Source organism: Callithrix jacchus, chromosome 19 (genome assembly GCF_049354715.1).
Source record: "Callithrix jacchus isolate 240 chromosome 19, calJac240_pri, whole genome shotgun sequence".
Taxonomy (NCBI): Eukaryota; Metazoa; Chordata; class Mammalia; order Primates; family Cebidae; genus Callithrix; species Callithrix jacchus.
Genome location: NC_133520.1, coordinates 52,970,594 through 52,997,149, shown reverse-complemented (window position 1 = coordinate 52,997,149; position 26,556 = coordinate 52,970,594). Strand labels below are relative to the sequence as shown.

Genomic DNA, 26,556 nt, shown 5'->3' with positions numbered 1-26,556 from the left:
GCCAGTAGTAAGGGTGATGCCAGAGTGTGATAGCCCAATATAGGAGGTGGCTGGGGGTGTGAGTTCTGGATTGCTTGAATATCCTAACAAGGATGTACTCTGAGGTGAATTGTTTATCCTTTCTAGGATAACCCTGGGAGGAACAGTCCCTCTAAAACCAGCAAGGCCCCAAGATGTCAAAGCATCATAAAATACTAAAAATAAACAAGAACATGATTAATACACTTGACAAATAGGAATGAAGTGGTGCAATCTTGGCTCAAGGCATCCTCTGCCTCCTGGATTCAAGCTATTCTCCCGCCTCAGCCTCCTGAGTACTTGGGACTACAGACATGCACCACTTTGCCTGGCTAATTTTTGTATTTTTAGTAGGGATGGAGTTTCACCATGTTGGCCAGGCTGGTCTTGAACTTCTGACCTTGGTAATCCACCCGCTTCAGCCTCCCAAAATGCTAGGATTACAGGGCTGAACCACCTCACCCGGCCACAAATATGACTTCTTAATGATTCATGATTAGGAGAGCAGGTATGAGTTTAGAATGCTGGAATTTCTTGGATTGTATATCAGAAAGCAGAGGTGTCAGAGTGTTGGTCCCCTGAACCCAGCCTCCAGCTCTACTGGTTGCACATCTCTCTATCCCTCACCATGACTGTCTTTCAGATGTGTGTGTGGACACTCCAGCATGTGTGTCTGAGCCCGGTCTACCTGCTCTGCAGTAGGGGCTTGGATGCACTGCCCAGACCCTCCTTCTGGAGGGAGGGTTCTGCTTTCTGCAGTTACCCCCAGCTGTCAGCCTCTTTCATGTTTGTGGGGGCTAAAGAAAATGGCCTTGTCCAAAGTTGCACCTGGATCTGGTATCCAATCAATGCAGAGGCATAAAAGCCTTGTCCTTTATGGTAACTTGGATGAAGGGCGCCCCAGCTCCAGAGCTCCCTGTGGGTTGGCTGAGGTGTTTGTCAGGTATGCTTTGCAGCTCTGTGCAATCCTGCCTCTTCTCTGTACTTTCACAGGTGCAAAGCGGAAGAGACTCCCTAATTAACATCCGGCATGTTAAACTCTACCTCAGGGTCAGCTTCCTGGGGAAGCCCACCCACAGCAGCCCCTTCCACCCCACCTTCCTTCCACACACCCTCAACACAGCCAGCCCCCTGCAGCCTCAGGCCCAGGGATGCACAGTCTGGCCATACTGTGCACACTCAGAAGCCTAAGCTGGGGAAGAGGCTTGCTTGAGTTTGAGAAGTGGTCCCAGAGACATTGGACAGGAAATTCCTATGTTCTGGGTACCATGAACACAGACCAAAATAGAAGGGGCACATCTTTTGGCCATGTTACCACCTCACCTTGTGGAGGTGCAGTCTGGAGAAATCTGGAGTGAGGGTTCTCTAGCATGATGCCCAGGGCAGGGGCCCCTCTTGGATAGGTCCAAGGGCTATTCAGATGAAAGGGTTTTAGAAAATGAATCACTCTGGGGAGAAGCAAGGTGCTTCATTCAGGCTGCTTCACTGGGAGACGTTGTAGTGCATGGTCCTTTCCCACCTGGTGTTTGTTTGTCCTAATGAAGCAGATACTTGTTCATCACCTGTGTATCTATCACCTGCATATTATAGAAGAGGAGACCTCTGTGTGTGTGTCTTACTAGCCGGGCACATTGTCTTAGCATCTTTGGCTTCTAGTGATACTAGGTTCATAAGCAAAAGGTGACCAGTCATGGATAGTGGGGCCATGTGGGGGTGGTGGCCAGTGCCTGGATGTGGATGGCATGTGTGTGTTTTGGGGTGGAAGTAAGGTGTGGAGTGGTGAATGGAACCTAAGAGCCAATGAAAGACTTTCCTCAAACAGGAAGTTGTTCTGACCTCACTTTGTGCTTCCGTGTGGCCACTTTGGCCTTTTTCCTGCCAAATCCATTGGGTGTAAGGAGCAGGCAGTATCTGGGCTGGCCGCTTGGGAACTTCCTAAGACAGCTGAGGAGAGCACCTCCAGCCTGAGAAACACCGCCTGGTCCAGGATCTGGCAGCCTTACCGTGGGTGCCATCCTTCGCCACTGAGCACATTCTGCGCCTTCCTGCTGGTGTCAGCATCTCTCCCAACAGCAACAGCCCAGACCAACCATCAGACCCACAAGCTCTTGTGTCTTTTAACGGTTACATATGTAAAGCCTCTGCTTTAGAGGGAAAAGTAAATTCTCTCCTTCTGTGAAATTCCCTCAGTGAAATTCATAAATTATGTTTCATCACAACTGGGCAACAGTACTGTGTATTTGTAAAAGCATAGCCTTTGGCATAAAACCCAAGTGGGCCTGAATATTTTATTTACTCCTTGAAATAACTTCTCGCAGCCCCAGTCTCCTTATCCTCAAAAGGGATTTAGAGAGTTATTGTGAGAATTAAACAAAATAATGACACAGGTGGAAACATCCTGCCAGCACCCAGTGTGAGCTCACTTTTCCTAGCTTAAGAAGATCAAGTGTGGATTGGGGCTTTTTTTAAACACGAGTTGTTTAAGAAGATAGTATTCCATTTTTTTAAAACAAAGTCCCCAAATTTTTTCCTTTTTCTGTCTATCAAGAATTTTAAAAAGTGTGTGTGTGTGTGTGTGTGTGTGTGTGTGAGTGTTATGCCCGTATTTCAGGGAAATAACAGGAGAATGAAAGACTGAGACTGCATATTCTCAGATGCAAACCACTAGGTAAGGCAATAAATAGGCATTGTAAGCAATTTTTTAAATATTGTAAATTAATCTCCAGATCACAACTCCCTCAGTTATATGCACCAGAAAGCAAGAAAGCAAACCCAAATATGCCTGCTGCTGTCAGCAGGGATTGCTGAGAAAAGTTAGCCTGTCTTTCCATTTAGTGAAAGCATCTGACAAGGGCACGTGAGTGGGCGGCTGTGAAGTGAACCTGCTTGGAAGTGATAGTGTTAGCTTTTTACTGACCTGCTTTCCATACCGCAAGCATTTGGTTTTTCTTTTGTCATTGACTCATGCTGATTTATTAGGCTGTGTGCTTCAAGGGCGACAGAAGACTGCATGTAGAAGCAGGTCTGAACTGGGAAAGTGAGAATTACTATATTAGATGATACCCAATTAACTAGTGACAGGCACAGCAGGTAAAATTGGAACGTGGGCTTTATCTACTATAAGCACTTGCCACATAGCAAACATCTTGAAACCTGGTGAAGTTTCCCTTACTCATTTCTCCTTTCCTTCTTTCTGCCCACTCTCTCTTCCTGTCTAAGCAAGGAGCTGTGTCTACCTACGTGAGTATCAAGACCAACAAGTCTTTGAGATGTGCTCCAGGGTTCAAGGGCAATGGGGTAGAACTCTCAGGATGATGACTCTCTGGGAAGCAGCAACCACACACCACCCCACAGGACAAAACAGCAGAAGCGAAGGCATCAACACAGTTTGGAATAATTGACTTTTTTCATGGACAGCTAAGTCACAGGATGATGTTCCAGTTCTGAAAACACTTTCTCACTCTCTGTTCTTTGGGTACCTCTGCCAGCATGAGGTTACTATAACTCAACATTCTCACTTGCGTCACTCAATGGTGAAAAGCTGGAAGAATGAGTCAATCTTACGTCCACGTTCAAGTGCAGCTATTAGGGCAGTCAGTGACAGAAGCTCAGAGCCTGTGCTTTTGGGCAGGCTGATTTCCTGTAGCTACTCTGTCTTCCTTTGGTGTGGGATCATGTAGTACATCTAGTATCGTAATGTAAACTTGGAGGGAAATGATTTGGAAATTATTGAGAAGGTAAAATGGCATGACATGAAATGCCTGCTATGCTAAAACACAAGTCTTACTTTATGTGTAACTGCTGTTTTGGATTATCCATGCCTCCTCCTGCATCAGCCAGCATAGAAAATCCTTTAAGATCTCTAACTCAGTCACTTCCTCGGGGAGTCGTGTTTAAACCCCCTCAAGCAGGGCCAAATCTCCCTCCATGATGTTCCGAGAATGACTGCTGCTTTTATCACTGAATCTAACTTGTTGCTTTTATTGGTCATCTACTGATGTGACTCTTGCTGTCATCAAGCCTTATTTTCCTGAGCCTGTGGGTAGCATCATATTCACCTCTGTGGCCCTAGTGCCTAACACGGAGTCTGGCATGTGGTAGGCATTTAAGGAACATTAGAGGCAGGGTATAGTGGCTCATGCCTGTAATCTCAGCACTTTGGAAAGTGGAAGTGAGAGGAATGCTTGAGGCCAGGAGTTCAAGACCAGCCTGGGCAACAAAGCAAGCCCTCATCTCTACACATACACACACACAAAAAAAAATTGGCTGGGCACAGTGGCTCACACCTATAGTCTCAGCTATTCAAGAGGCTGAGGTGGGAGGATCACTTGAGCCCAGGAGTTCAAGCCTGCAGTAAGCTAGGATCACACCACTGCACTTTAGCCTGGGTGACAAGAGTGAGACCTTGTCTCAAAAAAAAAGAAAAGAAAGAAAAAGAAAAATATAATAAAGCATTAGATGAATGTATGAATGACAATCAAATATATCTCCAAAGAGAAATCCTTTCTTTGTTACTGCTTATTAAATCTGTAGGACCCACATCTGATAATTTTCCTTCTCTCTGTAAAATCTTAACCACATCAAAGAAAAAGAGACAGAGAATTAACAACAACATACTGAATGATACCCTGACAATGAGAAATGAATCATTGCTAATTTGATAATGATGCGTTTGTTTGGTTCTAGATCTAGAGAATTTATAATGAGTAGTCAAAAGCCTGGGAAAGACTGAACTCTGCTGAACTCAGGAATCCTCTCTTGAGAGTTCTAGGTAAATTAGAACTACTGCAGACAGGTGATAGCAGAGAAATACTGCAAATAAATAAATGTATAGGCACAAATCAAGATCTTTTAGTAAAATCATGTAATTAACCTCTCACTGGGGAGAGTGAGCCAATGCAGACATATGCTATAGAAAATTGTTAATAGTTTTCTCATTTAAACCTACTTTGAAATGAGACTACTTGGTCTATTCACTCTTAATATATATAAACTTACTTTACACAATGTTAATTTATTTTATGCTGTTATGCTAGTAGCATTCTTCCCTACAGTTTACAAACAATGAGATTTTCATTTATTGATGGCTGGTCTTTGCAATGGTCAATACTCCTTGTAACTCTGACTTTTTATAGCACAGCCTTTGGCCTTTCCTGAATTTACTGTCCTTGAACGCCTGCTTCATTTTGTTGGCGCTGAGATTTCACATGCATTCATTCAGTGTGCACTTGCTGCTCTAACGTTACGTAAAGTGGAAATCGTGTGTTCTGTAACAATGAGCTCTGCAACTGTCCCTCATTGGCAGTGTGACTTTGAACCTTACTGCTGTTCTGTTTAACCAACTATAAAATGGTGATAATGATAGAGCTGCTTCATTGATACTATCATTTAGTCCATGTTTAGAATAAGGTGTTTAAAACAGGTCCTGCAAAAGGAAGTGCCCAGTAAAATGGCAGCTAAATTGATATCATGCATGTCCACACACCGGGTCTCCAGTGTGACAGTCGATACCATTTGAATATAAGCAGACAAAACTCTGTAGGTTTTAGTGGATCATGGTTGATATTTCCAATTTGCCCTTCAGTGTGAAATTTCACTCATATAGGGCTTCATAGAAAGAATCTACTGCCTTTCAAGGATTTACACAATCTTATGCCATCCTACCTACCAAGACATTCCAGCTGCAAGTCCGTTTTCCTGTATTGCTGACTTTCCTGGGTTCTTTTAGGATTATGTTACCTCTTCATCCTCGGGCATGATTTAATTATCCAAACAGAGGCCCTTTCATTAACTCCAAGATGGGCAGTACCTTAGATGTCTGAACATTTCTCAGAGTTCTAGAATTGCCCCTTTGCCTTTCACATCTTCCTTCCAAAAGAGTTTACTAACTGGCAGTTAATTTTGTCTAAACTGATTCTTGAATATTAATCTTTGAAATCTGATGACTTATTTTTGTAAACGTAGACCAGGTCTCACTTGGTACTTCATGTTAATTTAGAAAATTCCAATAGCATGGCTAATGTTTGACAAACTTTGCCATTAATGCTAAACTGGGGAGGTCCCTTTGGCTTCCATTTTCAAAGGTGAGATTGTATTGTACTGATCCCATCTGAGGATGCCTTCCTTATTAATTGAGGGCGATGGAGCTGGAGTTTCTTTAAATTACTGTTCCATTCAATCTGATAGCAAGTCTGTCTGGTGTTCCTCATTTCCTGTGCTATTTTCATGTCAAATACTGCTGTCCCTTTATTATGCAAGGGATACAATTCATTGAAACCTAGTTGGACTTCCTCTCACTTAACATTCTCCTGCCTTCCGTGTGGACATTCTTCCACCTTCCAACTTCTGTGTTTACATTGAAAAAGCTGTTGCTGGGAAGCTCGGTTATTTATTTTTTTTCCCATCAGACTCATAGGGATATTTTTGGATTATTGTTTATGATGAATATTTATGGGAAATGTTTCTGTGTACTCCAGTGAGAAATCAGTGTTAAAGACGCTGACCCCACAGCTCTCTGTGTCCCTGGAAGCCACATCCTTTTCATATTTAAATAGTGCCAAGTATAGTGTCTTGCATGAAGGAGGACCCAGATTAAACTTCTGTAGCATTGATGTGTGTTTGCTTCATGCATTCCACTGTTTTCACTAATTTAGGGCATTGAATTACTAATCCGTTAATCTAAGTTTTTGTTTCATTGGGTTCACCAAACTCATTGTATGAATTCTACTCTGATATCATGGCCTGAATTGGGATATCAGATTCCCTTAATAAATAGAGGCAGTATTCCTCTATTTATTAATATCTATCTAATATTAATTATCTATCTGATATAATTATCTATCTGAATGTGTTCCTGCTTCTTCCTGATCAGGCGGCCTGTAGTCCTCTGGTCTTGCTTGTTTCGTAGCATTTCCTTTTGTATTCAGCATTTCTTTGAGTGCCCGCTATGCTTCTTGGAACCTCACCTTATTACCATCACGATTCTCACAGGTCCCTGCTGTATTGGACCTAAAATGGCAGGGAAGAAAGGAAGAGGAGAGGAGTAAGAAGAGAGAAAAAGATGAGCTCTATTCTCAGTGAGTGTGTCTGCAGGCGTATTGATTAGAAGTTTAAAATCTAAACTCCCTGTCTACAGTCTTGGCCTATCTTGAAGGTTGTTAGTCAGCTTCGTGAATGTGTGCACGGTAGTTTTAGGCTGTCTGGCTGGGAGATGGGTTGGGTCCAATGAAAGTAATAGTTCAACTTAGCATTCTCCTTGGATGGCAGCCTCCAGGCAAGAGGAAAAGCCCATAGCTCTGCCTAGAAGTTCTCACTCAGGTCCAGTGTATCACCAACTGGTGCTTAGCATTCAGTTTCTTGCCAAAGTGATTAGCGTGATAGACATCTAGATATTTTTAAACATAAGAATATGGCTTCCTTTTTCTCAGGGGGTGCTGTCACAATATTAATGTCATCACATATGATCAGCAAGGGCTTCTTAAGTGACTCCCACTTCCTGAGTGATAGTGTCCAGTCTCATTGCTTCAAATGCCAATCCAAATGTCTCTTTTCCAGGACTTTCCCACAATCCAGATTCAGATATCCAACCTCACACTTGACATCTCCACTGAGTGTCTAAAAACTTCTCAAATTTAACAAATCCGAAGCCAAACGGTTATCTCCCCAAACCCATTTCACTTCTCATTCTCCCCATCTCGGTTGATGGCAATTCTGTTCTTGTTTTTTTGTTGTTGTTGTTGTTGTTTTCTGGTGGCTTAGTGTAAAAACCTGTAGTCATCCTTGACTTTTCTTTTTCTCACACCTGACATTCGACCCACCAGGTAACCCCATTGTCTCTACCTTTAAAATCTATCTATAATCTGCCCAGTTATCACTGACTCCTGCGAATGCAATAGTCTCAGTCCCTGTTGGGACATAGAACATGCTGCTGCTAAGTACAGCACCTTGCAAACTGGAAAACACCAGAAGCAGAAAGGTCACTCTGACCATCCGCTGTCTTTCCACTGTCTTTCTGTGTGCGAGCTGATCATAAAGGATTCTCTTGCTTACCTTCCCTGAAAGGTGGGCATAAGACCCTTATGTGACAGTTGCCCTGCCCCTTTCCACCGGGAGGGAAGGAATGCTACACAGAGGCCAAGAAGATTCTGAACAGGCCATGCTGAGCACAAGTGTATCACCATTAGATCATAGGCTTTTGTCCAATCACATTTCTACACAGCTGTCTATTCTTCATATGCTTCACGGAATGTAAGCACAAAAATAGACAGTTTTCCTGGGTCTTAGGATCTTCATCTCTGAAGGCTCCTTTATCACATAAAACTTTGGTTACATAAATTTCTCATGCCTTTCTCTCGTTAACCTGTCTTTTGTTATAGGGGTGTCAGCCATGGCCCCGGTAATGGGTGAGAAAAAGAGTCTGCTTTTCCTCTCCCACATCCTCATCACCTTTTCCTGGATGACTGCACTGGTCTCCTCTGCATCTTCCACCCCATCCTCCCCTATGGCATATTCTCAACACAGTAGCCATAGGTCAGTCTCATTTTATTCTTCTACGGCGTTTTTCCATTCCACTCAGAACATGCAAAATCCTGACGGTGGTTTTCTAGTTACTACAGCTATGCCACAAAACATCCCCAAACTTAATGACTTAACATCACCATTTATTATGTGCAAAATTCTGAGAGTCAGGAACTCAGACAAACTACAGTGAAGGTGACTTGTCTCCATTCTGTGATGTCTGGGTCCCTCAGACTCAAAGGCATGAACCACCTGAAAGGTCATTCACTCAGGTATCTGGAGGTTGGTGCTGGATGTAGTCTAGGACCATCACCCAGACTGTCAGCTGAAATGCCTGCATAGGGCCTCTCCATGTGGCTTGAGATGCCTCACAATATGGTGGCTGGGTTCCCAGGACAGAGAGCCTGGCAGAAGCTGGATTCTAGCCTCAGAAGAGATATAGAACGCCTTCCATTATACTCAGTGGGCTGGAGCAGCCACAGTCTGTTCAGATTCAAGAGAAGGGCAATAGATTTTAATTCTTGACAGGAAGCAGCAGTAAGGTTCTAGAAGAGGATGTGGTACCAGAAAGATTGCTGTGGCCATTTTGACACTATAGTCCACCACAGTGACCTGCATGATTGGACCAGGGTTGTTCCTTTTCTCCCCATGGAACATTCAGCTCCGGCCATACTTGTTGGAGAAAACAGATGTGCTCCTGCCCTGGGGCCTTCAGACCACCTGCTCCATCCACCTGCTCTGCTCTTCCCAGGATGCCTGCCGACTCCCTCTTCCCTCCCTCTGCAAAGTTTTATGCAATGCCATTTCCCCAGTGATGCCTTCCCTGACCACTCTACAGCCCCATTTCACTTGCTTTCTTTTTTCCCCCTTAAATCCTTATTCCCATTGCCACCTTCTAATGTTCTATGGAATTTTAACGTTTATTCTTTAGCATCCCTCGCTGCCAGAATGGAAGAACTACAGAAGCAGGGATCTTTACCTCTTCTGTGCACTGAGTTATCCCACATGCCTAGAACAGTGTGTGGCACAGAAATATGTATGGGATGTGAAACAGAGAGGGCGTTTCTGGTTGGGACATTCCAACTTGCAATACTTGCTCCAGCTAATATAACTAAGTTTGTATGTTAGACCAGCATAAGTCAATAAGAAAAGACACCAACTTAAACAGTTGTTTTCATTATGTAAATTTATCTTTTTACCTTTTATGGACTAATGAACCAGAATGTTTGTTTTAATTTCCATCTAAATATTTGGTTTCTTTATGAGGAATGTCAGCGTACTTTTTCCAGTTCCACTGTCCCTCACCTGACACATACACATTGACTAAAGAAGTCCAAAAATACCCAGACACTCCAGTAGCATGAATCTGGGCAGCCTGGCTTCTGCATTTGCACATTCTCCAACCTTGGCGTGCATGAGCCCTTCAGTATATATAACCCTTCAGAATAAAGGTTGGAATCAAAACAATGATAAAACCTGCAATAACGATAGTACTAGTAATGACAGCACCATTGATGATTCCAGCCACCATTTTCTAGAAACCTCTTAGCTTCAGGCGTTCTTCCAGGCACTTGGTGTGCATGTCTGTTAGTTATCACCCTGACAGGAAGGCACCTTCATTCCTTGGATGAGCAAAAGGGGAGTATCAGAATTTGTTTAAAGTGTATAAAATCTCCTTCATCCATAAAGTGCCTGTTTTATCTGTTGAACCATAGCAATCATTCATTCCTTCAACATTTGGTGGTTAGGAAGCGCTGAGTTTATCTCAAAGAGTAGCTGATCTTATCACTCATTGGAGGTTGAACAATTGATTTCTAGTAACTGGCAGAATCCCATGTTTATGTTTGTTTCTCAATGAAAGGGTCCACAATCCTCCTCTACCCCTGGTGAGGCTCTTCTGGTTCATCTGTACGATGGGAATCATTACACTCTAAGGTTTTCTTTCCCTGTATTTGGCAACCAAGCCCATGGCTACTAGTCGGGAAAGGTAGAAGACACGGAGCACACCTAGTCCATTGAGAGACTGTCAGTGAGCTGCCTTTGAAAGACTATGGCAAGGGCAGCTCAGTGCCGTTGCCCCAGCCTCTGACTTTCTCCAGCAGAGGCACTCGGACCCTCCAAGACCTCCCCAACTCATGACTTCAGGTAGCCACTCCAATGGATTGGAGGGTTTTCCAAACATAGGATGTTATGATTACTAGTGGCTTGACCTCAATCCTTTGGCTTTGAGCTTTCAGTTGAATGATTTTTATTCAATTTTGACAGCAGTCGCATTCACTTTGGATTCCCGTTTTTTTCCGCAGAAAAAAGTGTGAAGGAAAACACTGTGAAGTACATGAAAACACTTGAGGATAAGCTGTGCAGGTAAGGTTAATAATTTCCGTGTTTCAGACTCCATGGCATATCTAGAGTCTTTATTATAACAGAATTTAGTTGAATCAATGAAAAAGGCTGGCAAATTTCTCTAATAAATTAACAAAGAAAGAGACAAAAAAGTTCTTTGAATCCCATAAGTGAAAGAGCCGGTGCCAGCCCTCACCTTCTCTTTTAAAAAGTAAATAGATTAAGATGTTTAAAAGTATCTTAAAGAGATCATCAGGATAGTTTTCACGTTCCATAAGAAGGAGAAGAATCTGACCAGGTGCGGTGATTCATGCCTTTAATCCCAGCACTTTGGGAGGCCAAAGTGGGTGGATCATGAGGTCAAGAGATTGAGACCATCTTGGCCAACATGGTGAAACCCCATCTCTACTAAAAATACAAAAATTAGCTGGGTGTGGTGGTGTGCGCCTGTAGTCCCAGCTACTCAGGAGGCTGAGGCAGGATAATCACCTGAACCCAGGAGGCTAAGGTTACAGTGAGCCGAGATCATGCCACTGCACTCCAGCCTGGTGACAGAGTGAGACTCTATGTCAAAAAAAAGAAGAAGAATCTTTTTAACCATAATAAATTCAGAATTCATTCTTTAGACTGTTTTCCCCCTTTTTCAAGTTTAGTATTTGAAGGGAGCCTGAAGGGTTTTAAAGAAGTTTATGCATGGTTTGGAGTAAGGCAGAAATGCACTTCTTAGGTTCTGTTTTGAATCCTGAATCAAAACCAGCATGAACATTTCTGGTTGCTTCTTTTTAAACCCAATTAGGAATTCATCTTTGAGAAATGTCAGGGATGCTGCAGCGTGACAAGTTTCTGGCTTTTGTGGGTGTGTACTTAGGAAAATAAATCCCAGTCATCAGAATCTGTTCCTAATTAAGGCAACAAGTACTAGAGTTGAAAATGCGCTTTCTTCCGTGGAAGTCATTTAGTTTTATAGAGACCATTTAGCTACTATTTTGGAATTTGTTAAGTAACTCTTTAGATAGGCTATGCATGCCTTAAGTCTTTGTCTGCTAGGACACTGCCATGAGCTAAAATGCTGCTTTTCCCTTAAGAGATATTGAGAGGGCCTACTCTTCAAGGTAAGCAAGGCACTATAGGATTTATTCTCATCCTTGGAAAGCAGTTCTTTAACCCCCTGATTGATCTTTCCCTGGTTCCCTTGCTCCTAGATTTGGGGAGAATCTGACACAGGTGGTTGGCAGAGGTGAGCGGAATGAGAGCTTGCACCCGGGTCAGGTGCTCTGCTCTGAGTCTGGCCTTCCTCCTCTCCCATGTGTTTGGAGCAGATTTCTGGCACGTCCTTCTTGATCTAATCTGCAGCTACCATTGGTTTAGCCATCAGCACAGCACACACCATAAGTTACGTTAGGTTATTGGGTAGCAAGTTGTAGCCATAAGCACATGGGTATTGGTAAAGGGACGCCCATTTAAATTGCAGCTCTCTCACATATAAACTGCCGAACCTCAGGTAAGCCCTCACCTTCAGTTTGTTTCAGCTATGTAACAGGAGGAAGGGCACCTACCTCCCCAGCTGGTGTGTGAATTTAAACACCACATGTAAAGCACTCAGGTGGTTGGCAGTAGGATTTAATCGGTTCTAATGATAAAACAGTTTGTGTTTTTCCACTCAGGTAAAAGGAAAAGTTTCCTTTACCTTCTTTTTATCATTAGAACCGATTGAATAGTCCTGAGTGGAAAAACACAAACTGCTTCTCCTCTGTTCTCACACAGTGCAATAATCAACACAGAAGGCATCTGTGATGAAATATGTGAGGGTGTCTCCCCAACAGAAAGTGAGCAATCAATTCTGCCACAGACAACAGCTGGGTGTCCTCTAACTCAATTCTGACACTGTCAATCTGGAAACAGCATCAGATGCCACAGGTTGGGGTCTCAGTCCTACAAGACTGCCCCACTTACAATGCCAACCCAGGTTGTTTTGCCTGTGCTTCTGACCAACCAACTAGAAATTGGGATTCCCATGCCCCTTCTCCTTGGGTTCAATGAATTTGTTACAGTCGTTCATGAAATTCAGAGAAACACTTATATTTATTGGTTTATTGTAAAGGAGATTGCATACGATACAGATGAAGAGATGCATGGGGTGAGGTATGGGGAAGGGGCACTGAGCTTTCATGCCCTCCTTGGGCACACCATCCTCAAGGAACCTCCACATGTTCAGCTCTCCAGAAGCTGTCTGTACCCTGTCCTCTTGGGCCTTCTGTGGAGACATCACTGGATAGGATGATCGAAGCATGGACATCCAGGTAGCCATGTGACTGGACAGAAAGTGTATGATCTACCACAAATAGACTAGTGGGAAAACCCAACAAGGCCTGTCTGTTAAGATTCCCCAGCTTCTCTGTGCAGCATTTCTTCCTTCAGGTATGGGGTAGGACTCCTTCTGAAATGGGGGTCTATGACCTATAGTCAGATGAGGTATGTCAGAGAATTTCTTTCCTTTTTTATTTTTTATAAGTTCAACTTTTATTTTAGATTCGGGGGTACATGTATAGGTTTGTTATATGGATGTATCACGTGATGCTGAGGTTTGGGGTATGATTGATCCTGTCACTTAAGAAGTGACACAGTACCCTGAAGTTAGTTCCAACCTTGCTGCCTTTCCTCCTCTCCTAGTCTCCAGTGTTTATTGTTCCCTTCTTGATATCCATGAGTGCCCATTGTTTAGCTCCCACTTACAAGTAAGAACATGCAGTATTTGTTTTTTGTTCCTGCATAATGACCTTCAGCTGCATCCATGTTGCTGCAAAGGACATGATTTCTTTCTTTTTATGAGTGCATAGTACTCCATGGTATGTACATACCATGTTGTCTTTATCCAGTTCCTCACTGATGGGCATCTAGGTTGATTCCATGTCTTTGCTATTGTGAACAGTGCATGAGTGCATGCATCTTTTTGGCTGGATGGTTTATCCTCTTTTGGATATATATCCAATAATGGGATTGCTGGGTTGAGTGGTAGTTCTGTTTAAATTTCTTTGAGAAATCTATGCACTGCTTCTTCAGTGGCTGAACTAATTTACAGTACCACTAACAATGGATAAGTGTTCTTTTTTCTTCATAGTCTCTCCAGCATCTGTTGGTTTTTGGCTTTTTAATAATAGTTATTCTGTCTAATGTGAGATGGCATCTCATTATGGTTTTGGTTTATATTTCTCTGATGATTAGTGATGTTAAACATTTTTTGTATGTTGGTTGGACACCTGTATGTCTTCTTTTGAGACATATCTTTTGCCCACTTATTAGTAGGATTATTCATTTTTTTCTTTGTCAAATTGTTTAAGTTCCTTGCACATTCTGGATATTAGACCTTTGTTAGATGCATATTTTGGGAATCTTTTCTCCCATTCTGTAGGTTATCTATTACTCTATTGATAGTTTCTTTTTCTGTGCAGAAGCTCTTTAATTAGGTCCCGCTTTTCAACTTTTGTTTTTGTTGCAATTGCTTTTGAGGACTTGGGTATAAATTCTTTCCAAAGGCCAGATGCAACTAAAAAAGAGGCTGAATATCCAAAGAAATCCTGAGCAGAAAGAACAAAGCTGGAGGCCTCACATTACCCAACTTCAAACTATACTATAAAGCTACAGTAACAAAAACAGCAGGGTTCCAGTACAAAAGCTGAGAATCTCTTTATGGCCAGCTCCAAGGCAGAAAGGAAGGGGAAATTAGGGTATTTTTTGGTTTTTATGACCTGCCCACGGGAGAAATACCAGGAGTGGGTATGGGTGTTATGAGCCAGGAATTGTGGATGAAAACCTACATACATAATTACAACAGTCATGCCCAGAACTCATCCTCTCTCCCTCCATGGCAGCTCCTCCTCCTGTTCATCCAGCCTAATGCATGGCCACTACCCACCTGGCTGCCTGGGTGGGCAGAAACCATGGGCTCATGCTGGCTCCCCGCCTCCTCTCTCATTCAGGTCCCCAGTCTTGTCAGTCTTGCCTCTTTAGTATCTCACAAGCCTGCCTACCTTTATCACACTGACAATGTGCGCCCCTCTTCTGATCATAATAGCAACTTTTCCTGCTTTGCTGTTCATTATTTCCCCCTTACCACCCTCTCCAGGTGGTTTTGAATAAGCATCTTAAAATACCAATCTGGTCATTGCACAAAGCTACCTGATGTCCTAAGGATAAAGCCTAAATGTTTATATGCTCTCCAGTGTACACACACAGTGCTCTTCCATGTGGCCTCTGCATGTACTTGAGTATCACCCATCACCTCCCCATCATCACCCTATTACAGCTGATACTTGTTCCTTTATGCTTCCCAATGCCATTGCATTTTTTTTTCTGGAAAGAAACTAATTTAGAAGGGCTCATGGTTAAGGGATATCATCCTGATAAGTACTAGATTGAACCATTCCATTTTTACCTAGAAAAATGACAATTTCATATAGTTAACCCATACTTAGGGATGTGAATTCATCTTCAGGAGGGTCAGATGCAGTGAACTGAGGCTGGGTGGTCTTGTCCATGACACTCAGGCATAGCTTGCTCCCCCCACCCCTCTGCATATGCCCTGGTGGGCTTCTATCAACCCACCCCTCACCTCACCAGGCCTTCCTATTCAGGCTTCGAGGTTTAGATTTCTCCTCTATGAAATCTTCCCTGACTCAGGGAAGTGCTTGCATTGATTTATTGTCTTTCCACTTGCTCCTTGACGGGTACTGTAAGATTAAATCTGCCTTCAGGACTGTATGCTCAGTAATCTGCCAGTGCTGGATGGTACAGGGGTTCCCAATAAATAGATGTTGAATGAATGATTGAATAAATATATGAATTAATGCAAATAATTTATAAACATCGTAGGCTTATCTTCCATCATCTCTAGCCTCTTTCTGTGCCTCTCCAGCCATGCTGATGTTGCAAGCCACCTTGTCCCTGGCCTCTTGGCTCACATACCTTAGCTACCTAGCATCCTGCCACAGTCTCAAATGACCATGATGGGTGCTGCCCTTCCTGTAGCCTGCTTCTGGAGGGCTCTTTTCATGCTATTTCAAGCTGTTCGGAGGCCTGGCTCAGATTTGTGTGAACTGGTAGGTGGAACCAATGGAATGGGGAGGAGAAAAAGCACCCAGGAGTCTGGAGCCCCTCTGGCAGTAGGCAGTTTTATTCCCATTCAGGAGGCTAGAGTGGATGCTGCAAAAGCCTGATGACTGTCAGAACCTCTTGTGACAGAGCCCAGTAGTTATGGTTGTTCTCAGACACTTTGTGGGTTCCACTGATGATCTGTCACCTTCACAGTTCCTTTCCAAAAGGATCAACATTTTAAAATAGGAAAACAGTTTTAATATCTGACACAGTGGTGCATCATAGTGACTGCTTGATTAACATCTCAAGTTATCCTCTAAAGCAGATGAAAATCTTTACCTGTTCCCACTGTTGAGCATCTCTTGGTCTTACAGGATTTTAGAGAGGAAGCAGCTGAGAACAGAATGGATTGCTCCTTTTCCATTAGAATGCTGGAGAGCATATCCTTAAAGATCAGAGCTAAGAGGCTTACATCTGGCTAGTCACCATTTTTGGGGACAAATTCAAATGATAGCACTATCTTTGTTATTCTCTCAATGTATACAGAGACCTGAAGACCCACATATTGAGGCAAACTCCAGTAGACTCAACATCCACTCTCTATCAAGCATGTCAAGTGAATTAGAAAGTTAGGAAGTATCTAATGCTGTCAGTGGTTCAAAAGCACATCTTGCATATTGCAAAGCAAAAAGTGGGCAAATATTACGTGTGGACTTTCAATGTATATTTAAACAAGGATTTGCCTTGTAATCATCTGAGTCATAAGTTAGATGCATGTATTCCTGTTCCTCCTTCTACAAAGAAGAGATTCCCTTTGTGGATTTCTTTTTCAATTTCTACCTGTTTTAGGTATCCCCTTTTCTCCTTATCTGTAGCCAAATATTGAGGAGGGTGGCTGCAGTCAGTTACCTGGTCATTCCATAGATGCTTTCCTCTCCATTCCCATCACACTACTTGCAACTTGGCCCCTTAAAATCTCCTAACAGCCTCACTTCTCTCCTGGCTCACAACAGTTTAGCCTGCTCTTCTCCCACAGCCAGAATGACTTTATTACCATCCTGATAGGCTCCCTTTGCATCCAGCATACATTCCACAGTCCTTTTTATGCCCTCCTCCTCTCTACTTTGGCTCTTCATGAGGGGGCTCCAGCCTACCGGTCCAACCTCATTTCTGTAATCCTCCCCTGCACCAGGTGACTGATGCTCCATTCTAGCCCAGTTCCCCCACATCAGCTGCACTCCACCGCAGCACCTTTGCAGAGCCCTCCCCGATCTAGCCCCTGTGCTCACACTCACCCTTACAACTCAGCACAATTGTCCATCTCTATAAATGCTTTCATGTCTCCTCCTATTTCCTGCATAGTGGTAGCCACTTACACAAATTGGTTACATTGACTCAGTTCTATTAGATTGTGAGCTCCTTGTAGATGGCACCTTACTTTCCTTGTGTTCTAAGTGGTAGTCTAAGGTTTCCGTGCCTTACTTTCCTTGTATTCTAAGTGGCTGGCATGCTGTTTGGCATGTAGTCAACAGACAAATTGTATTTAATGCAAGAATGAATGGATACATCTCAATTTTATCTTGTTCCTCCTTGAAAATTTGTTTGCAACTTAAATATCTTGAAATGTTATTCTCCACTATTACATTCAAAAAGTCAAGGCAACCTGAGAAGATACAGTGACCAAATCCATTTGTCCTGGCATCAAATCTTAGTGGTATATAATAGAATAGGAAAAACTACTCACTCCTAAGAGCTTGACCCACTTATTCTCATTCTTTCAGGTTTATTGTTTCCAGAGGTTAGTAGTTAAGTGTAATATTTTATCCTAACTTGTTTTCTCTTATGGACAAAACTTGCTTTGATTTTTATTTTCCCAATTATTACATATTCTCTGTTATCTTTTTTTTTTTTTGAGACGGAGGTTCGCTGTTGTTACCCAGGCTGGAGTGAAATGGCGTGATCTTGGCTCACCGCAACCTCCGCCTCCTGGGTTCAGGCAATTCTCCTGCCTCAGCCTCCTGAGTAGCTGGGATTACAGGCACGCGCCACCATGCCCAGCTAATTTTTTGTATTTTTAGTAGAGACGGGGTTTCACCATGTTGACCAGGATGGTCTCGGTCTCTTGACCTCGTGATCCACCCACCTTGGCCTCCCAAAGCTGTTATCTTTTTTAATGAGTCAAATGAAATATTCAGATGTCTTTAATTTGTAGGTGGTTCCTGTTTAAATGTCCCTTATATCTCTAACCATTCTACAGGAGACATTTCTTATTGCCTGATGGCAAACTCCTGTCTCTGGCCCAAGTGGGCCAAGCCCTCCCCGTGAGGGTGGGTGTAGTGGTTCCATTTAACTGATGGAATCTCTTGTATGCATGACTAATGTGAACACTTCTCTTCTTTCTAGAATCTCTTCATTCTAAGTCTACTTTTTTTCTGAAGTTGAACATACCACCTTTGCCACAAACTATGCAGTTAGTAGATTATAGGTGATTTTTGCTCCCTTGTACTCTGCTGTGTTGCTCAAGTATTTGAGTGTGCTTCACACTTTCATCATCAAAAAAGACAAAAGAAAAATCTTTAAAATCTGTTCTGGACATAGAAGAAAATACTTGAATACCTCCTTGGAGGCCCTTCTTAGCTTTAGAAGGAACTATCGAGAACTCAATGCTGTTATCTGAAATTTACATTGAAATTTAGAGGCTGATTGATGTACTTTTCTAAAGATGATCCAGTTCTCTTTTTAAAAACCAATGTTTACTTTTTAATTATTAAAATTTCAATAGGACATCCTGACGTGGAATGATAGCCAGGTGAACTCACCCTGCTAATGAATGTACAGAGGCAGCCCGCAGGGTGAGCAGCACCTCAAAGACCAAGATCTGTTCCCTCACCCAAGGCTCCCAGAGCTCATGTGTCATGGCTAAAAAAGACTGTCAACTGCCAACTGCCCTCAATCTAATGAAGATGGGAATTAGCCAAAGATGGAATACTTAGAGCAATTGTTTCAAAAACAGGTGCAAACAAAACAGTTTACTGGGGTGTGGGAAGAACATATTAGAGTTTCTGTTTTATGTTTCCATTTCATCCATTTATATTTTATCTTTAAAAATGTTTATATGCATACAGTAATACATGCATACCATTTATGAAACAAATATTGGAGTTTCATAATTTTCTTACTGATGAGTGCACACAGTTTAAATTAGAGGGTGTTGAAAAAATATTCATTTACTTATGTTCTAATATTAAACCAGGTATTAAATTCAGCATATGGCCACCTGGTCTACCAGCCTTCTGTGTTTTCCCATCCACAAAGGGAAGAAAGAAAGATCGAATTATGTAACAGAAAAGTCAGCACTAAGGAGGTGCAAGAGGCAAAGACTTAGAAATCGAAAGGTCAGGATAACAAAAGGCAGAGGAGAGAGAACTTAAAATGTGTTTGTTCTTGGTGGCTTCAGGCAAGAATTTATGAGACTTATTCAAGTGTGTGGCCCTTCCAAGCATGACAGCTGAAAGCAGAAGGGTCTGCTTAACCCAGGTGTCCTACCCCAAATTTGACAGAAAGATGTTCATTTTCCTCATGGGTGTGGAAGCGGCTCATCCACTTCGTAACAGGAGCTTAACCATGAATGGAATTCTTTAAGATCCCACATATAGTACACTTTCTAAATTATGGAAGGTAATTTTGAGATTCCTGTGCAAGCAATCTATTTTCAACCCGTGTTGAATTTATTTCCAGTGCTGTTGAGAAAATGAATGTAAGGAATGGCAGTCGGTAAATTTGCTGCTCCTCTCCCTCTCCCTCTGTTTGCTTTTTGTTCCTTTTTATTTTATTGCTTTGTCACTGACAGGAAGATGCCTTCCACCTCTCCCGCTCAACAGGTACAAGTCAAACACCTCACTCTTCTTCCCAGACCTTACGTCTTCATGGAAGACCTGCTGCCTTTCCCATGGCTTCTTAACGGCCTTGACACCTTTGTTTTTTTCTGTGCAGCCTCAGAAAATCAGAGAGGGATTCTTAGCTTCTTTCTTCCCCCTCCTGTGACCACCTTCATTCCCAGCTAGGGACTGCTCCTTGCATCAGTTCTGTCTCTCTTTTATGAGTAGGAGAGTTTTGGTTGCAGAGACTGGACTGGGAGCATTGCTCCTCTTTCATTGCTACCTGCTAAGTGGTCTCTCTAACTGAATTGAAGCCTGTCTGTTGAAGTCGATGTGGCCTTTGGTGATTTCTCCCACTATGGAAATTATGAAACCACGAAACTCTACATTACAAAACAAGTTTATTTTTGTTTTTTGGCTTTTCTTTAGATGGCGTCTTGCTCTATCGCCCAGGCTGGAGTGCAGTGGCACTATCTCGGCTCACTGCAGCCTCTGCCTCCTGGGTTCAGGCAATTCTCCTGCCTCAGCCTCCTGAGCAGCTGGGACTGTAGGCCATGCCACCATGCCTGACTAATTTTTGTATTTTTAGTAGAGATGGTGTTTTGCCTCTACTAAAAAATGTTGGTTAGGCTGGCTCGAACTCCTTATTTTGCGATCCACCTACCTCAACCTCCCAAAGTGCTGGGATTACAGGCATGAGCCACCAAGTTTTATTTTATAAAAGCAGAATAGAATCCCTTCTTTTTCTGGTGAAACTGTGGGAAGAAGAGAGATGTTTGCTTGTAGCTAATACCCTCCATTAAGGATCTGTCAACCTCCTGATTATCCAAACAATTCAGCTTTTTTTGCTGTCTGCCCTTTGGTCAGCTGTTAGCACCTCCTGCAGAGGGTGCAAAGAAAAAGCAATGAGGTAATTGAGTTCTTGCTAATAGCTGTGACAGAAGATTTAGAGCCTTTAGTGGTTCCTACAACCAGATGGCAGGGATCCTAGAGCACACTGCTGGCCTCAGACCCAATCTGGCTCATTCTGAAGTTTTTGAGATTGACAGAGCCTTGAGTTCCCAGGCTCCAGAGCTCTGGTGCTGGGAAGGATTTCCCATCGCTTCTGAGATTTGGGGAGCTCCAAGGCCGCTCCTCTTGACCCTCTGTGGAGCTCAAAAGAAAATCATCTTGACCTCAGAGACAGCATTTTAGGGGGGGAGATACTTCAGTATACTTGGTTCTTTCCTCATGGTATTTTCCTTGGAGAATAAAAAATGTTACCCTAGAGAATGATTTGGACAGAAAAAAAAAAAGAATGAAGGTTAGAAGTGAAGCCCCGTGGCCTTGTCTGGTGAGGGTTTTCTTCCCAGGACGTAGCAGCATGGGAAGAATCTGGGTGGCACGACAAGGATGGAATCCGTGGGGTCTTAGTTGCCTGTCATTATTTTCTTTGTCATTGATAATTCAACACTTAATTGAATGTGGTGGTGTTTTTGAAAGAGAGCCTGAAAAAAAGAAGATGACCATGATTTTCACTAATAGAATAGAAAATAGACAGGAGATTATCACTTAAAACAAAAGGCTTCGTGGTAAACAGGCTCCACTGTGGTTTGCTCAATTCAACCGAAAGTATCTGCTGTAAAGCAATGACAAGATCACTCTGCCTCCTGAGATCAATTGAGAAATCAACCAATATTTAAGAAGGTCTGAGACTTGGCAAGGTGCCCTGTGATTGAGGAAAGAGCGTTCCTCTTTCTTTAGTTTAAGTTGGCAGAAAGACGTTTGGTTGTGATTATCACGTGGACTGAGCTAAGAAAGGCAGTGTCTTGTGTAGGTTATGTCCATGGTGCTCTATGAGCCTGCATATCCAAAATCCCCAGATGTGTCAATGTGCCTTACAGTGTGCACATATCAAGGCACCTGTCACAGTCTTAAAAAGACAATTTAATTAATAGTGAATGTTTGATCTTAGATGATTTTTATAAACTCAAGAGAATCCATTATAGCCTGAGTGTTTTTGATGCATTTTGGCTGGGAGTTGAGAAATCTTAAGAAAAATTAATTGCTGTATCAATGGAAACCCCAGTAGGTAGATAACCAATTTGTCATTAATTAAATGAGAAGACTTTTTAACGATTCCAGGAAGCATCGTCAAGATTGTATGATAGTTTAATTTGCTAACATGGTATGAACCCATTAGCTTCAGACACATGTTAATAAAAGTAAACCTTCTCATGGGATTTCTCAGATGCTCAATTCTAGCATGCAGCCATTTTCGAGACTTGCTCAATGTCCTTATCTCACTTTACTGATGACAGTTCTGCAGCAGCTGTGGCAAATGTAGTTTAGACAAAATATTACATGCAACATTTTCTATGATTCATTTTGCTCCTTTTCCCTTCTCACCCTTCCCCTCCAGCCACCCTGAGTCATACAACAGCTGTGAGAACATTAGTTACAAGGGAGTGAGCTGCAGACACTTTAGGTGCTGGGCTCTATCCCATTGTATCTGGAAGCTCACACCAGGATGGGTTCTAAATCCCTTATCACAATCACCTCAGGTGGAAAACATTTTTTTTCCTTCTATTGCTGCTGATGTAAAGATGAAATTTCTCAAGCTGAGAGAATTTTATGTGATCATATTGTATGTTAAGCCTCAAAAGATAATTCTGTAGCTCCCATTCATCACAAAAGCAGGGCCTTTCAGTTGTACTTCCTTAAGTAAAAAATTCCCCGGTAGAAATCATACAATTATTTAGTGGACTAAGAAGAAGGAGAGAATCACCAACATGATGACTCGTGACAATTATGCAAAGTCATTTGACTGAGTTATTGCCTTTATTATTCTGTAAATGGGAAAATAAGTGAACATGCTGGTTATCAGCTGTGGTTTTGCAATGGATGTGTTCCACCGGTGCAGCGTGGTAATGACACTGCTCCGTCTCACTTTGCAAATGAACTCCAGCCTGTCTCTTTTAATTGACTCTGTGTCTCTAGAATTTCTTGATTTATTGCTGCTCAGTAGAATTTACTTTTGTTTTGTTGATGGCATTTGTCAACTCTAGTAGTTACTGAATGGAAATCGTTCTGGAGGGTTGCTTTGGCATAAGTGTGCTCATTTGTGTGGCTTATCGGAGCATGAAGCAAAGATGTGTTTCTGTAAGATGTCTTGCCCTTCTGCCTGCCAGAGGGCCAGGGGCTCACCTGAGTATGTTTCTTCTGATTCCTTATGTCTGTAAGTGACTCTGAAGCCTTTCAACTGGAAGGGTTTAGTCAAGTGTAATTGTATGACTTCAGAATGAATGTGGCCCCATCTTTGTTTCCCAGGTGGTGAGTGTTTAGGGCGTTATATAGCAGCTGTGATGATGGGAGCTTGGCTTCTCATCTCCAGCTACATTAGTCTGTCTAGAGAGGATTCTTCTCTAAGAAGAATTCAGTGGGGCAATATCATACAAATCTCAAGAGACAGACTCCTGAAAGCAAATTGACTGCACATTTGGCTTCATATTCCATGCATAAATCTCCAACTCTGACTCTTAATCACAGCCACTTGACCTCATGACAGGGTTTTGGAGGCAGACTGGTGTCTCCGAAAGGGCAACTGATGTCTCAGCCTGTTGCCATGTCAGTCTAAGATGAACTAGCACTTCCTGAACTCAAGAGTAAGAAGCAAATGAAGCTGGTTATAAAGTTGAGGAAAAAGCCCATAAGCTGTTACTGAGAGTGGTGACCACATGTTACTTAGAGGGTACACAGGCCCTTTGTGAAGCCTATAATATTGGGCTGCATCTCCTCTTTCCTCTATGACCTGCCTCCATTGCCTCACTTGATGGATTCTAGTTAATTGCAGTTTTGAGAATTGTGAGACTAGCCATGCCAATGTCTTGTTCTTTAAAAGAAGAAGAAATACATATTTGGAAGATGGCTACAACCTTATACAAAGGTCTAGAAGCAGTGAATTGAGGGACAGGGCTTGCTGGTCCAAGAGTAACTTCAGGCAGGGAAGGCTTTTCCCGTGTCCTTCAAATCAACCACATCCCTTGGATCACGATGCTGTTGATCTGGTTTTAAAACTTAAGAGCAAGCATCTTTGATGATGTAGTTGATAAATGTCATCAACAACCCACCAAGACGTCAGTTGTTTCATCTTGTCTGTGGCTGTCCTGCATTCAGATCTGTGTTCACTGTGTGATCACGTGTTTCTCCTAGACTTATAGTTTCCCTCCCCTTTCCCCAAACAGTGGAGCTAGCGCTGTTTTTTTTTTTAAATTTTAATTTACAAGCAAACATTGTAAAATTCTAGTTGGGAGTGGGGCATCCTTTTTTAAATAAATAGTCATATTAGTAATAATAGCAAGGACACCATCTAGAGAGCACTCTATTTTCAGGGCTCAAAAGTGAAAAGCCTGGAAATCCAGCTGTTTAAAGCATTGGCAGGCAAGATATGACACAGAGTATCCTCCTCACTCCCTCTCCAAACTAATGTCATCTTTCTGTGAAGAGCTGTGGCTGTTTCTGTGGTTCTGAGTTGGTGGGAATATTTTTTTCTGTTTGCAACATGCTGTTTCTTGCAGCCATACTCCTCAAGTCAGCATCTCCAAAGCTCACACACTAAGCATGGTCAAGTGAGTCAAAGCAGCAGGAGAGAAGCATGATTCGGGTGTCTGGGACCAGAATGGGGAAGGCAGTGCGTGTGGCTGTGGGGCTGACCTTGGCGGTCTTAGAGTTGGGGGCGTTTCTCTCTGCATGTCCGGCTCTGCATCACCTCAGAGTTTGAGCTTGACTGAAAACAACAATAATAAACATGCTCAAACATGATATCATTTAAAATAAACCCAGCAATCTTAAAAAATTAATGTTATTTCTTAACTGGACCATTTTACTGGTCTTTGTTCCTAAGTCACAAAAATAAATACAAGCCTTACGTCCAGGTCCTCAAAACATATGCAAGTAAGCCTAGTAAAACTCTGGTAAGAGACACTGTTTCATCAACCACCTCATAACCAGATCTTTTCACGCAGGTTTTAAGGGAGAAACTTGGTTTATCTGTACTTTAGTGGATGCTTCTGTTTGCTTTACTTCCGTTATAAGAATCCCTAGAAAAGCCTGGGGATAATTAGCAGAAGGGTGGAAGCATGAATTTAAACTCTTACAGCCACACTCAAATTTGCCAGCTTTATGATTTGCTAACCAGTGCTTTCTATGCCAGTTTCTTTAAGTCTAGCTTAGTATTGTAATAAAAGGAATCAATAATATCAATCTGTGTAGTAATTTTCTTCAAGAAATTCAAAAGCCTGTGGAGGAATTTAAGAAATATTTTAACATGAGAAGACATTTTGCAAAAGAAGACATACATATGTCCAACAGGTATCTGAAAAAATGCTCAGCATGACTGATCATCAGAGAAATGCAAATTAAAACCATAAGGAGATACCATTGTACCCAGTCAGAATGGCCGTTATTTAAAAGACAAAAAATAACAGACGTCGGTGACAGTGTGGAGGAAAGGAGACTCTTACACACTGTTGATGGACATTTAAATTAGTACAGCCTCTATGGAAAGCAGTATGGCAATTCCCAAAGAACTAAAGATAGAACCTCCATTCGATCCAGCAATCCCACTACTGGAAATCTACTCAAAGGAAAAGAAATCAATGTATCAAAAAGATGCCTGCACTTATATGTTTATTACAGCACTATTTGCAACAGCAAAGATGTGGAATCAGTGGGTGATTAGATAAAGAGAATCTGATATATATACACAATGTAATACTATTCAGTCATAAAAAGAATGAGATCTTGTCATTTGCAGCAACATGGATAGAATTGAAAGTCATTATCTGAAGTGAAACAAGCCAGACACAAAACATTAAATGTCATGTGTTCTTCACACATAAGTGTGTGCTAAAAAATGCGTTCAATGCAGGGAATGGTGGCTCACGCATGTAATCCCAACACTTTGGGAGGCCAAGGCAGACAGATCATGAGGTCAGGAGATGGAGACCATTCTGGCTAACACGGTGAAACCCTGTCTCTACTAAAAATACAAAAAATTACCTGGGTTTGGTGGCACGTGCCTGTAGTCCCAGCACTTTGGGAGGCCAAGGTGGGCAGATCACAAGGTCACGAGGTCGAGACCATCCTGGCTAACATGGTGAAACTCCAACTCTACTAAAAATACAAAAAATTAGCTGGGCGTGGTGATACGTGCCTGTAGTCCCAGCTACTTGGGAGGCTGAGGCAGGAGAATCACTTGAACCCAGGAGACGGAGATTGCATTGAGCCGAGATCATGCCGTTGTACTCCAGCCTGGGCAATAGAGCGAGACTTTGTCTCAAAAACAAAAGAATGTGATCACATGGACATAGAGAAAGGAATGATAGACAGTGGAGATTTGGAAGGACAAGAGTGAGGGGGGTGGATGATGAAAAATTACTTATGAGTATAAGGTACATAATTTGGGTGATGGGCACCCTAAAGCCCTGACTTAATCACTAGGCAATCTATGCATGGAACAAAATTACCCTTGTACTGCATAAATTTATTCAAATAAAAAAATGAAATAAAATATTTTAGCCTGTGCTCATTAGTTTACTTATCAAGTGTGTACATGGCTCACTGCACTTTGCTCGCAAGTCCTCTGACTTCTGAGACAGGAAGTGAGGCCAGGCAGCGGGCAACTGTGCTTCTCCTTCTTACCAGGACTGGTGTCAGGAGCGAAGGTCCT

General features: G+C 42.4%; 1 protein-coding gene across 15 annotated transcripts in view; it reads left to right on the top strand.

Moving 5' to 3' along the window:
• The window catches only part of DISC1 (DISC1 scaffold protein), a 371,616-nt gene that overhangs the window by 279,046 nt on the left and 66,014 nt on the right, over positions 1 to 26,556 (top strand). For 12 of the 15 annotated variants that reach the window (XR_013530020.1, XR_013530019.1, XR_013530018.1 and 9 more), the window contains one exon: positions 10,839 to 10,899. The exons of the other annotated variants lie outside the window; for them this stretch is intronic. Coding sequence is in view for 8 of the 12 variants with exons in the window: in XM_054248129.2 (XP_054104104.1) it covers positions 10,839 to 10,899 (61 nt within the window). In the remaining 4 variants the exon portion in view is untranslated. The remainder of the gene's footprint in view (positions 1 to 10,838; positions 10,900 to 26,556) is intronic. 15 annotated transcript variants of the gene reach the window in all.